The sequence below is a fragment of the Phocoena phocoena genome, chromosome X (genome assembly GCF_963924675.1).
Source record: "Phocoena phocoena chromosome X, mPhoPho1.1, whole genome shotgun sequence".
In the NCBI taxonomy this organism is placed as follows: domain Eukaryota; kingdom Metazoa; phylum Chordata; class Mammalia; order Artiodactyla; family Phocoenidae; genus Phocoena; species Phocoena phocoena.
In genome coordinates, this window is record NC_089240.1 from 13768777 (window position 1) to 13781992 (window position 13216).

A 13216-nucleotide genomic window follows, 5' to 3' on the forward strand; every position below is an offset into this window, starting at 1 on the left:
AATAAAAAATACGAGTACCTGGGGCCACCTGCAGAAATTATCATTAAGTTAGTCTGGCGTGTGGCCTGAGCGAGGGGGTTTTCAGAGCTCCCCAGGTGATTCTTCTGTGGAGCCAGGGTTCAGAGTGACTTCTAAAGACAGCTGGGTGGAGTATTTTCAGGAGCTTTGCTTAAGCTCTGAGTACAGATTTGGTCACATCAGGGCCTGAACAAGAGGCGCCCAGGGTGTATAACTCCCTGCGCTCGCTCCCCGGGCCCTGCAAGTGCTGATACTGCCTTTCCACGGCCCTGAGAGGGCTGGCCCCAGGCTTCTCTCTGGCCTCACCCTAGTGGGAGATGGGGCGACACGTTTGGTGAAAGCTGACCTAGAAGTGCGGACGGCGGGTGTGAAGTTCAGGGCCAGCAGAGAATTCCTGCAGAGGAAACCACGTGCGAACATTTGCCCTGGGAGCTCCTGTACCTTCCTCCTTTCTGAAGACAGGCCAAGAGTGGGTGTGAGGACCGAGGGAAGGTGTAGCGGGGTCAAGAGTAGGGTTTTGAAGCTTTTTGGTGCCATGGGCCCCTTTGGCAGTGTGAAGCTTCTGGACCCCTTCTTGGGGTAATGTTTTTGTTTTTTTAAAAAAAATTTTTATTGGAGTATAGTTGCTTTACAATGTTGTGTTCTGCTGTACAGCAAAGTGAATCAGGTATATGTATACATATATCCCCTCATTTTTGGATTTCCTTCCCATTTAGGTCACCACAGAGCACTGAGTAGAGTTCCCTGTGCTATACAGCAGGTTCTCATTAGTTCTCTATTTTATACATAGTACTGTATCTATGTCACTCCCAATCCACCAATTTGTACCCCCCCACACTTCCCCCCTTGGTAGCCATACGTTTTTTTCTCTACATCTGTGTCTCTGTTTTGGAGTAATATTTTAAATGCGTACAACGATGTGGGATTATAAAGGAAACCAATTAAAACTGACCCTTGAACAACTGGAGGGTTAATCCATGTATAATTTATAGTTGGCCCTCCATATCCGCGGTTCCTCCGCATCCATGGACCCAGCCAGCCGCAGACCGTGTAGTTCTGTAGTATTTACTCTTGAAAAATATCCGCGTATAAGTGGACTCACAGTGTTCAAAGCTGCGTTGTTCAAGGGTCAGCTGTATTTTGAAATTAAAACTGAGATATTTTAAAAAGTTGTTATATAGCAGTATACATGCTTCTTTATTAATGTATTAAATAAAAGATCTGTGATCCAAATAACTAGCTTACTTTCAGAGTAGTGATGAACATAAACAGTACTTCAGGATGTCCACAGCAACTGTAATGTGATATAAAAATATCTGATTTCGGCGGGTGACAAAGTTGCAAGCACTGCTGACGATATTACAGCAGTTCATTGCTTACATTCATAATTGAAAGAAATGCTAACTTATGGTTAGGGTAGGGAGAATAAAGATGTAATTTACTTTCTTATCCAACATGACAGACCCCTTGATTTTTTTCCACAGCCCCTTTAAAGGGGAGTCTCTGAACCCCAGTAGTGCAATAATGTGATTCATGTGGTTTCTAGGGCTGTGTTCCTCATTCCTGACCTGGTGGTAGTCTGGCACAGTCTGCAGGGAAAGGAGGAAGAATTAGGACAAAGGAGTGAGTTATTTATAAAAGGAAATGTGTTCAATTTTAAGATGGTTTTTTTGGTTTCCTTTTGTTAAATGCTCTTTTATGAAATTGATAATGGATAACTGTAACTTACCATCACCCCTCCAAAAAATTATAAGATCAGCCTTCCCGCAGCAGTCTTTACCTGCTCATCTAGCTCTCTAGCTTCCCATTTCCAAATTAGCAACAAATTTTTCCAAATTAACAGGTGGATAGCGCAGGTAGGCAATTATAAGGCTTTGATCAACCCAGGTTTGGGTTAGTAAGACCAACCTGATGTTTTCCCAAAGTAACTTAAGGAAAATGTGTGTGTTCGGCTTCACTTTGGAATTACTGAACATCGTTGTAATTAATTTTTGTTAACCTATAAGTAACTGGTATAAGTGGATGGGTGACGAAAAGTAGTGGGAAGAGAAGGGAGCCCCAGGAGGCCAGGAGTGTTGTTAAGGCTGTAGCTCTGCCACCATTTTGCTGCATGAGTAAGACAAGACCCACCCTCCCCTTCTTGGGCTTAGTTCCTCACCTGTAAGATGTGGATACTTCCAGTAGATTTTCTCTAGACCATTTCCCCCTCTGACACGCCACAGTTTCAGCCTGAATGTTCAAACCTGCAATACAAAGACTATTTTAATTTTCAGGATGACAGTGTAGCCTAGTGGCTAAGAGTGTAGGCCCTAGCAGTAGACTACCTGATTTTGAATCCCTGCTCCATCACTCTTTATTTGTGTACCCTCAGGCAAGTTTCTTAATCTCTTTGAGCTTAAATGGCTGACCTGGAGAAGGGGTATACCAGTAGTAGCTGCCTTGTAGTGTTTTTTGGCCAACCATCTAAACTGTGCTGTCTCATATGGTAGTCACTAGCCACATGCGGCTGGCTACTGAGCATTAAAAATGTGTGTAGTGCGAGTGAGGAATTGAATTTTTAATTAAATTAATAATTAATTTAAATTATTTAAAATTTAAAAGTCAATTAATGTAAAATATTTTTCCATTAAATGCAACTGTATTGTTTTAGTAAGACTACATTTTACTTGAACCACTGTATTGTGTAAGACAGGGGTCAGCAAACTTTTCCTGTAAAGGGCTAGGTAGTGGATATTTTAGGCTTTGTGAGCCATATGGCCTTTGTTGCAAATATCCAACTCTGCCCCAGAACTGTGAAAGCAGAAGTGGACAATATGTAAACAAAAGAGTGTGGCTGTGTTCCAGTGAAACTATTTATGGACATTGAAATTTGTATTTCATAATTTTCACGTCCTGAAATATTTTTCTTTTGATGTTTTCCAAACACTCAAAAATGTAAAACCCATTCTTTTTTTTTTTTTAATTAATTTATTTATTTGGCCATGTTGGGTCTTTGTTTCTGTGCGTGGGCTTTCTCTAGTTGCGACGAGTGGGGGCCACTCTTCATCACGGTGCGTGGGCCTCTCACTATCACGGCCTCTCTTGTTGCGGAGCACAGGCTCCAGATGCGCAGGCTCAGTAGTTGTGGCGCATGGGCTTAGTTGCTCCGCGGCATGTGGGATCTTCCCAGACCAAGGCTCGAACCCGTGTCCCCTGCATTGGCAGGCGGATTCTCAACCACTGCGCCACCAGGGAAGCCCAAACCCATTCTTTTTTAAATGGTAATACTATTTTTTAAAACTGAAGTATACCTTGATGTACAATATTATATAAGTTACAGGTATACGGTATAGTGAGTCACAATTTTTTAAGGTTATACTCCATTTGTAGTTATTATAAAACATTGGCTATATTCCCTCTGTTGTACAATACATCCTTATAGCTTATTTTGTACATAATAATAGGCAGCAGGTTGAATGTGGTCCATAGGTATATCCCCAAGATAAATGAATTCATGCCTGTCAAAAACCATTTATAAGAATGTTCACAGCAGCTATATTCCTAATGGCTCCAAACTGGAAACAACCCCAATGTTCATCACAGGACACTGGATTTAAAAAATTTCAATGTATTCATAAAAATAGATTATTCCATAGCAATGAAAAAGAATGAACTATGTCTTTGGATGATTATGTGGTGCATTGGATGATTATCACAGACAAAGTGTTGGTCAGAGAAGGTGGTCACAAAGATTAATATTGTATGATTCCATTATGTGAAGTTCTATAATGGCAAAGGTAATCTGTGGATTTAGAAATTAGAATAGGTTGCTAAGTGGGACAAGGCGAGGGGATTAACTAGAAAGGGATATGAAGGCAAATTCTATATGATGGAAATGTATCTTAATTTGGGTGTTTGCTATGAGCTTATACATACATTTGTTAAAAGTCTTCAAGTGGTACACTTAAGCTTTATGTACATCATCCCTCCATACAAAATACTCCTTACGTAATTTAAGAAGAAATCAGTTAGTTGTTAACATTTAACATTATAGTATTTCTTAGTCAAATCCAGGTTTCTGGCCATAATGGTCCATATTCCTTCATAGCAACCATCAGCCAAACTGTGCTGTTCCAGTAGGGCAGCCAGTAGCCACACTACTGCGGCGCCTGAGTGCCTGAGATGTGGTGTATCTGAATTGAGGTCTGTGGTACAGGTAAGTACACATGGGGGTTTGAAGCATTAGTCTGAAAAAAGAATGTAAACTATTATATTAATTTTTATCTTGATCACATGCTGTAATCTATAACATTGGGTTAAAATACACTAAATTAATTTCGCCTGTATCTTTTGTGCTTTTTTCAACGTTGAAAAATTTTAATTGTGACAAAATATATAGAACATAAAATTTACCATCTTCACCATTTTTAAGTGTACAGTTCAGTAGTGTTTAGTATATTCACGTTGTTGTGCGACCAATCTCCCCACCTTGCAAAATGGAAACTCCGCCCCCGTTAAACAACTCCCCACTCCCCTTCACCCCCGGCCCCTGGCACCCGCCATTCTACTTTCTGTTTTTACGAGTTTGACGATTGACCCCTCATGTAAGTGAAACGATGCAGTATTTGTATTTTTGTCACTGGCTTCTTTACTTAACATTTTTTTTTGGTAATGTAGCTACTACACTATTTACAATGATATATGTGGCTGACATTATATTTCCAGTGGACAGCGTTGGAGGACACTGCACAGCAGCTGCCACTTTGTAATTTGCCATTTGTTACTGCATTTATGCTGCTTATGTTTCTTCTAATGAATTGGAGAGATTGAAGTATTTCTTATATTCATGACTCCATCAAACGTGGGAAAACAGGATTTTTTCCCTTAGAGGGTCACATGTTTAAAAAAGGAGAGGCATAGTTCTCTTTGTGGAAGGGAAAAGTAGTCATTTCTATTTAATATACAAAGCATTTCTGTGTTCAAAGAATACAATGTAAGATGCCATTGTGAAACAAATGATTGCTGTGCTCATGGTGTCCTTGGCCCTTATCAGTATTTCATTTGAACTCTTGATGTGTTTCTTGGTGTTAATTCAGTTTGGGAGAAAAGATTCTAAACAACTACTACAAATAAATCTTCTCCTGTGATTACTTGACATAAAGCACTGGATAGCAGGTACTTTATTGATTAATTTTCTAATAAAGTTGCCCTGTTACATTTGGTGTACACATGACTAGGAAACAACATTTAGACTGAACATCGACAAACTAGAGTTTTACTTTTCACTTTTTAAAAGCTTGCAGCATTAAAAAAAAAAGCTTGCAGCAGCTTAAGAAAAATAGCACCTTCATTAACCTTTTCAATGATAGGGATATCATTATATATGGTTACAGTTGTGTTAAGTGAGAGTTGTTTAAAACCTTGTAGACAAAGAAAGTACGAGCGAAATTCAGCTGTATTTTGTCTTTTGCTACTGGCGGGGGGAGGGAGGTTCTTTCCCAGGTGAACAATTTTGGAGAAATGTCATAGCCAGGGAAGGAGAGCGTGTGATGTGACGGTGTCCTAAAGGACAGCTGGGGGCTCTAGTGTAATAGTTGATATTCATCAGCCGGGTTTGTGTTCCATTGCTCCCAGAGTTATCTGTTGAACACCAGTGAAACGCTGGTCAGGGAGCTTACAAATGCCAAGCATTTACTTCTTTTCTCCCTCAAATAGGGCTTGGAAGTAGCATCATCCTCTCATGGGCAGATTAGAGTGCAAGTTATTTTATGTGATCTCGTTCCATGTGTTTTAGATCCTTTTTGCAGACTGAGTTGAAACAAATACCTTTCTGAGAAGAGAACCATAGGATTAGCTGATATTTGATTTACTAAGAATCTAGACTTTCTTTTTTCTTGCCTTTTTTCTTTTGAAGTCCATTCCTGCCTTGAGTGTTGGAGAGCTGCCATGGTTAGGGAAGAGTAAAACATGAAAAATGGTGGCCATCCTGTCTTTAGAGGAAAGTCTTGGTTTAATTTTCCAGATTGGTTATTCTATTTATGTCTCTTGGGCCCTTGGCTGATTGATCACGCAGGGATTTGTCATATTGCCTACTTCTTTAAATCAAATGTGGACATAGCAACTAAAAATAAACATGATGTGGATATTAGAGAACCAGGGGCCTTCTTTGCCTGGGGAGCTGGGATACTGCTTGCTGTTGCTAAGAGGTTTTCTGGCTTTAGCACAGCTTCAATCATTGGAAGTGCAGCTGTGTTTTTGGAAGAGGGAGCTAAGGGAAGGCAGAGGCACACTGATGAGTATTATCCCGAACAATGGATCCAGATGCAAATCATTATGCCTAATCCAGAATATTATACCCATTTTTGGCATTCTTGTGCTGTGTTGTGTGTGATTTGCTGTGCTGAGAACTCGAAGTGTGCCAAAGTATCATTTCTGTTTTCAGAATAGTTTTGTTAGAAATTTGAAAGCTAAGTAAATATACCAGACAGTTGGGTTTCAGCTCTTTGTGGCATAGAGTGTAGCTAATGGTTTTGACAGTAGACTCTGACTGAACGTTGGACTGATTGCTCTAACTTTATACCATTTTCCTTATTCCATTATGAAAAGACAACTGGAGACTGAGTGTGAAAATTCTTTAAGCAATGACATAAGGTGAGAAAGTGTTGTATGCAGTAGGTTTGTCCTGGGAATGAGGGGCCTTTCTGTAGGTCAGCAGCACTGGCTGGTGAAGAGCCAGCTCTGCCACAGATGAGCTGTGTCTTCTTAGCTCCTTCTGCTCTGTTTCCACATCTATAAAAGGAGGCTAATGATCATCTTACTGTAGTGAGTTGTGAGGATCAAATGAGTTAATATTTGCAGATCTTAATACAGTGTCTGGCATATAATAAGCACTATATAAGTTCTGCCTGCTACCGTTTGTCACTTGATACTGAGTTCTACGATGTCACATCCTTTTTCTTGGTGCCGAACTGAAGGCTGAAGTGGGAGATCTGTCCAAAACCTGAATTTGTTCTGCGATGATTCAACAGCATTTAAAAACGTTGAGCCAGGATACCGTGTTAAACTGTAGCATTTTTCTATTATGACATTATTATAGGAGTCCTTATTGTGTTGAAATCAAATTTAATCTATATTTAGTGTTCTGGAATTTTTCCTCAAAAGTGACTCATCTTTTGGCCATTGAGTTCCCTTTTTTGCAGTTTTCAAATAAAGTCTCACTTGAGCTTCTCTGATTCTGCTCCTAAAGAACTGCCGCTGCCTCGCTTTATGATGTCAAAAACTGATGCTGAGATCCGGTTTGGGAACATGGCTGAGCTGCATGGAACTAAAGTTCAGATTCCGTATTTAATCACAGAAAAAAATACCTTCAAAAGAATGGATGATGAGGATAAACAGGTAAATAGTCTGATCAGGCATGTCTGTTTGCTTTTGACCGTGAATCCTCACAGAGCAGTGCCTCTTAGCTGCTGTCGAGCTTCCAGTGAATTGCACCATCTGGGTTACAATTATAGACTTGGAAGTGAGCCAGTAAAGTTTCCTTGTAGCAAGGAGAAGAGGCTGATGCATAGAAATTACCATTACCATGAGCCACCTATGGGCCATTTAGAGCTTACTTTAATGTAGAATTGTGTCTCAAGTAAGGCTACTGATTTAACGCACTTATTTGATGTCTCTAATCACCATTTCCAAATGGGTTCTTTGAAATGTAACTTCTGGGAGTGTTTAATAAGTCCTTTCTTCCAAAAAAACCTGGAGAAAAGGTTTCTCTGGTTAGATATGTTTGGAGAATGCTGCTTCATGGCCTATTCTTGGGGGAAAGGCTAAATACTCAGTCTTAGACGTTCACAGTGCACATTAGCACAGTAAAAGCCCTGAGAAGTCCTGCAATAAAGAGACATGGACAGCGGCATGTACTAAACTCCTTTCACCAGGGAATCCCTTCTTGGGGAGCATGTTTGGAGTGCTGTGTTGGGAAATGCTGCCATTACATGTGTAGCCGGAACAAGAATAGGGTGGATGGGCTTTTAAAATTAGACCACTATTTGCAATAGTCAGATAGTGACTGGTAGAGACCAAAGTGTAAATTCCAGATGAGTGAGCCTATCAAGAAGAGGTAAAATAGACTTACACATTAGTGAACCCTCAGTGCATCAGGGTACATCGCATACTTCCAAAGAAGATAAGATACTGAATTATGCAGAAAAGTCAAATTATATTCAATTATAGTATCTTCTATAAGGAAGAGAAATCTGTTATGTTTAGGAAGACCAATCAAAATGTTTTCAAATGCAAGACAATTAAAGGATTAAGTTGGAAAACTAATGTATATGGCTCACCCTGATAATGCTGGATATTTGAGGTATCGTTGCAGAAGTTTCATATTTAAGTTAGGTGTAGCATGTTCTGTTGCTTTCATAATTCTCATATGTTTAAACTAGTTCTTCAGGGATTGATTGATTGATTGATTTGATTTGATTTTTTTTTAGGGATTTAGATTAAAAAGGTGTACAGGCGCATACCTTGGAGGTAGTGCGGGTTCCATTCCAGACGGCCACAATAAAGCGAGTCACACGACTTTTTGGTTTCCCAGTGCATACAGAAGTTACATTTACACTATACTGTAGTCTACTAAGTGTGCAAGAGCATTAGGGCTAAAAAAACCCCCAATGTATATACCTTAATTAAAAAATATTTTATTGCTAAAAACTGCTGTCATCTTAGCAAGTAGTAGTAGCATCAAAGATCACTGATCACAGATTACCTTAAAAATACAATAGTAATGAAAAAGTTTGAAATATTTGTAAGAATTACCAAAATGTGACACAGGGACGTGAAGTGAGCAAATGCTTTTGGAAAAACAGCGCCAATAGACTTGCTCGATGCAGCGTTGCCACAAACCTTCAATTTGTTTAAAAAAAAAAAAAGAGTAATATCTGTGAAGTGCAATAAAATGAGGTATGCCTGTATCAGAATCTTCAGCCAATACTCTTTGGCATGTTTTCCCACCAGCATTTGGAGAGGAATGAGGGTCCACTATCCCAGGATGGTTGGATGCCCTGGGAACTTTCCAGGCCCATCCCCTGGCTGCGTGATTGAGGACACATCCTTTCACTTCAGTCTGGGCTTATGCTAGGCCCACCCAGTCTGTGGGTGTGAGCTTACAATTCAAAGCAAATATTCTTTTCTTTTACTTGAAAAAGAGTACTTGATTAGTATCTCAGATTGCATTATTATTATTATTTTTGACTAAGAGCACCTATATAGTCTCTATATTGATGAAAAGTACTGTTTCCTTGTTACTTGGGTATTCCAAAGTTACCAGTCTATTGGTAGCATTAAAAAAAAAAAAAGGAGGAAACCCAGTAGTTGAGTTAGAAGGTTGCTTGTCTTGCCTGGGGTCCTACATAAAGTTCACATTCGAGTTGAGATTTGAATTGTAGTTTATTAAGGCTCCATCCTAGTGTTTAGGAATAGGCTAGTTGGAGTGGTTTACCCATAATGAATTGTTTTGCAATTTCTCAGTATAAAAAAAAAGCTGGCATTTTACTTTGGCTAGCCAGGTCCCAGAATATTTAGCATTAACCATTTAAAATATTAAAAAAAAAATCCACATTGTTGGAAGACTTGGTAAGTGTAAATCCAGGAAATAGGAGCCTTTATTAATGAATGAAAATTGAATCTGTTCACGAAGAGATCAAAATTGGGGAGTATGAATGTTATTTCATGTGATCAGTGTCTTTCGTTTCCCCAAGGAAAATATTATTGGAGTAACTGGAAGTGTTTCAGGCTTGTTTTAGTAATTTAGGTAACTGAGCTCCGGCGAGACTGTTCTCTGGGAGACTTTTGAATCCTCAGACACTGCTTTTTAACCAAGCTGCGTTTCTGAGAAAACATCTCCTCCATTTATTAAAGCAGCCTGCTTACTGGCAGTAGAGTTGCGTTATACTTCATAACTGCAGCTCAGAGCGCCAGGCTCCTTGAGTGATCGTCTCTGAACTCTGCTCTGGTTCTTTGAAGCAGGAAACGCAGTCTCCCACGATGTCACCCCTCGCCTCCCCTCCTTCTTCCCCGCCTCATTACCAGAGGGTGCCCTTGAGCCATGGCTACAGCAAACTGCGGAAAAGCACGGAGCAGATGCATCCAGGTAAGAGGCCAGCTGTCCCAGGCAGTGTCTTAGAGGCTCCTTCATCTATCGGGCAGCAACGCCACCAGCTGCTCAGTCTCCTGACTTAATTACCTCTGGCTTTGGAGACAGGGCTGAATTTAATTTTATACTCTCAAGCAAGGTTAAAAAAAATATAAAATGAAATCTGTGTTAGTAATGCCTTGTTTTCTGTCCTACAAACTAGTTCATCTTTAGACTTGTAGATAATGATTTAGATGATTTAATCCTTCATATACAAATTTCATTACACAGGAACATAGCACGTGAAGGATTTGTATTGTTTTGGAATAGTTATTCCTTTCTGCAAAGCCACCAAACATATTTATATGATAACTGCTCTTATGAAACTACTTAAAAAATAGAACTCTGCAGAAGAGTTGATTCAACCTTTAAAGACTGAGCACATAAATGAAAATATTTAGCTCTTGTGTTTGGGACTAAGAATAAGGGAAATGCCAGGGGAGGCATTGTGCTCAGGTGTGTGAAGTGCCCAGTTGTGGGGTTGCCTGCTTGCTCACATTTGCACTGTGCTGGCCATGTTAGTGGTAGAATACGTTACTTGCTTCTGAGAATAACTTGCAGAGTTGACTCCCTGGCTGCAATGCTTAAAGCTCCATAAATTCACTGTAGCATCTTGTCCTTGTGGGGCTCAGGTTCCTAGCTTAAGATATGACCAATTAAAGGTATTCTAGAATTGGATATCCGTAACTCCCCCCGCCTCCCCGCCTTTTTTTAAAATTCGGTGAGCTGTAACTGAAAGTGACCCAGTTTCTGCAGGTTTTTGCTGCATTGAAAATAGTGGTGACTTCTAGAGGGAAACAGATTTAAAACAAAATGTGTGCTAGGCTGGACTAAAGAGACTATAATCTTGCCGAGAGAAGCAGGTGTAGCATGATGGAAAAATCTTTTGATTGGAATCAGAAGGTGAGGGTTTATGTGACTAGCTATGTGACCTTGGGCAAGCCACTTACTGCTCTGAACCATGATTTTCCTCTCCTCTTTTTAAATGGAGTAATAGTATCCTATAGGGGTGTTGTGAGGATAAGCGAGAACATGAGTATAAAATCTGATTGGAAATTGAATCCTATGCAAATGCAAGATAATGTTGTTGGGGGATAGGAACGAAAAATCACTGCCCTGGAACCTGAGTGTCCCATTGGTGTCTGAAATAAAACGGGGTTGAGAATTCTTCATTTTCCTTATAGTCTCTCCTTCCGAATTTCCCTATTTTTAGAAGTGGGTTTTTTTTCCTTAATTTCATCTGGGTTTGGAAATTGGAGTCCTATGCCTAGCATGGTGCCTAGTTTTTGGATTTTAATTCACAGGTGGGTCGTTTTTTGTTCTACCGAGTCACCAGGTTCTACTCTTTTTTTCTAATATTCCTTAAAAAACTTGTCTGTACCAGCTCTCTCTGCTTCATGCTCCATTTTCTCCTCATTCCATTCAAATTGGGCTTTCATTCCCCCAGTGGCAAGGAAATGACCTGCTTCTCTCCTTCGCTCTTTTAGCGGCGTGTGTCAAGGTTGTCCATGCTTTCATTCTTTCTTAGCCTTTTTTAAAAAAAAAAGTGAGGTAAAATTAACATGTGATAAAATGCACACATTTAAAATCTTCAACTTGAGGGACTTCCCTGGCGGTCCAGTGGTTAAGACTTCGCCCTCCAGTGCAGGGGTGCGGGTTTGATCTCTGGTCAAGGAGCTAAGATCCCATATGCCTTGGGGCCAAAACAAAACAAAACAAAAAACCAAAAAAAACCACCCCAAAACATAAAACAGAAGCAATATTGTAACAAATTCAATAAAGACTTTAAAAATGGTCCACATCAGGACTTCCCTGGTGGCGCAGTGGTTAAGAATCTGCCTGCCAATCCAGGGGACACGGGTTTGAGCCCTGGTCCGGGAAGATCACACATGCTGCGGAGCAACTAAGCCCGTGCGCCACAACTACTGAGCCTGCGCTCTAGAGCCCGCGAGCCCCAGCTACTGAGCCTGCGGGCCACAGCTACTGAAACCCACGTGCCTAGAGCCTGTGCTCCGCAACAAGAGAAGCCACCGCAATGAGAAGCCTGCGCACTGCAACGAAGAGTAGCCCCCGCTCGCCGCAACTAGAGAAAGCCCACACACAGCAAGAAAAACCCAACACAGCCAAAAATTAAAACAAAAAAAAAGGTCCATATCGAAAAAGAACTCTTTAAAATAAAATAAAATCTTCAATTTGAGTTTTAACAAATGGATATACTCATGTATCCACCATTTTGATCATGAATAAAATATTTCCCTACTATATGATCCAGCAATTCCACCCCTGAGTATATATCTGAAGAAAATGAAAGCACAAATTTGAAAAAATACATGGACCCCAGTGTTCATAGCAGCATTATTTACAATAGCCAAGGTATGGAAGCAACCTAAGTGTCCATCAACAGATGAATGAAGAAAGAAGATACACGTACATACACACACACAGTAGAATATTACTCAGCCATAGAAAAGAATGAAATTCTGCCATTTGTAGCAATGTGGATGGACCTAAAAAGGGAATTACGCTTAGTGAAATAAGTCAGACAGAGAAAGACAAGTACTGTATGTTATCACTTATATGTGGTATCTAAAAAATAAAATAGATGAATATAACAAAACAGAAACCTACTCACAGATATAGAGAGCAAACTAGTGGTTGCAGGGTGGGGGAGTAGGGGACTAAGAGGTACAAACTACTATGTAGGAAATACATAAGCTACAAGGATATATTGTACAGCACAGGGAAATACAACTATTATTTTATAATAACTTTAAATGGAATATAATCTATAAAAATATTGAATCACTATGCTGAAATTAATATTGTAAATCAGCTATACTTCAATAAAAAAGTAGTCTGCTTGACATTAAAACCAACATTTCCATCACCTCAGAGATGCCCCTTTCCAGTCACTCCCTCCCCGCCCGTGCCCCCCCAGTGCAAGCATAGTTCTGATTTTTATCATCGTAGGCTAGTTTTGCTTTTTCTAGAACCTCATATAAATGGAATCATATTGAATGACTGTGCTCTCGG

The 13216-nt window shown here is 40.0% G+C and overlaps 1 protein-coding gene across 2 annotated transcripts in view; it reads left to right on the top strand.

Moving 5' to 3' along the window:
* REPS2 (RALBP1 associated Eps domain containing 2) overlaps positions 1–13216 on the top strand; it is a 228296-nt gene that overhangs the window by 70374 nt on the left and 144706 nt on the right. The window contains exons 3-4 of one of the 2 annotated variants that reach the window (XM_065900931.1): positions 7244–7392; positions 10015–10141. In XM_065900931.1, the coding sequence (XP_065757003.1) occupies positions 7264–7392; positions 10015–10141 (256 nt within the window). In that variant the 5' untranslated portion in view covers positions 7244–7263. The remainder of the gene's footprint in view (positions 1–7243; positions 7393–10014; positions 10142–13216) is intronic. The other variant, XM_065900932.1, reaches the window with a different exon arrangement.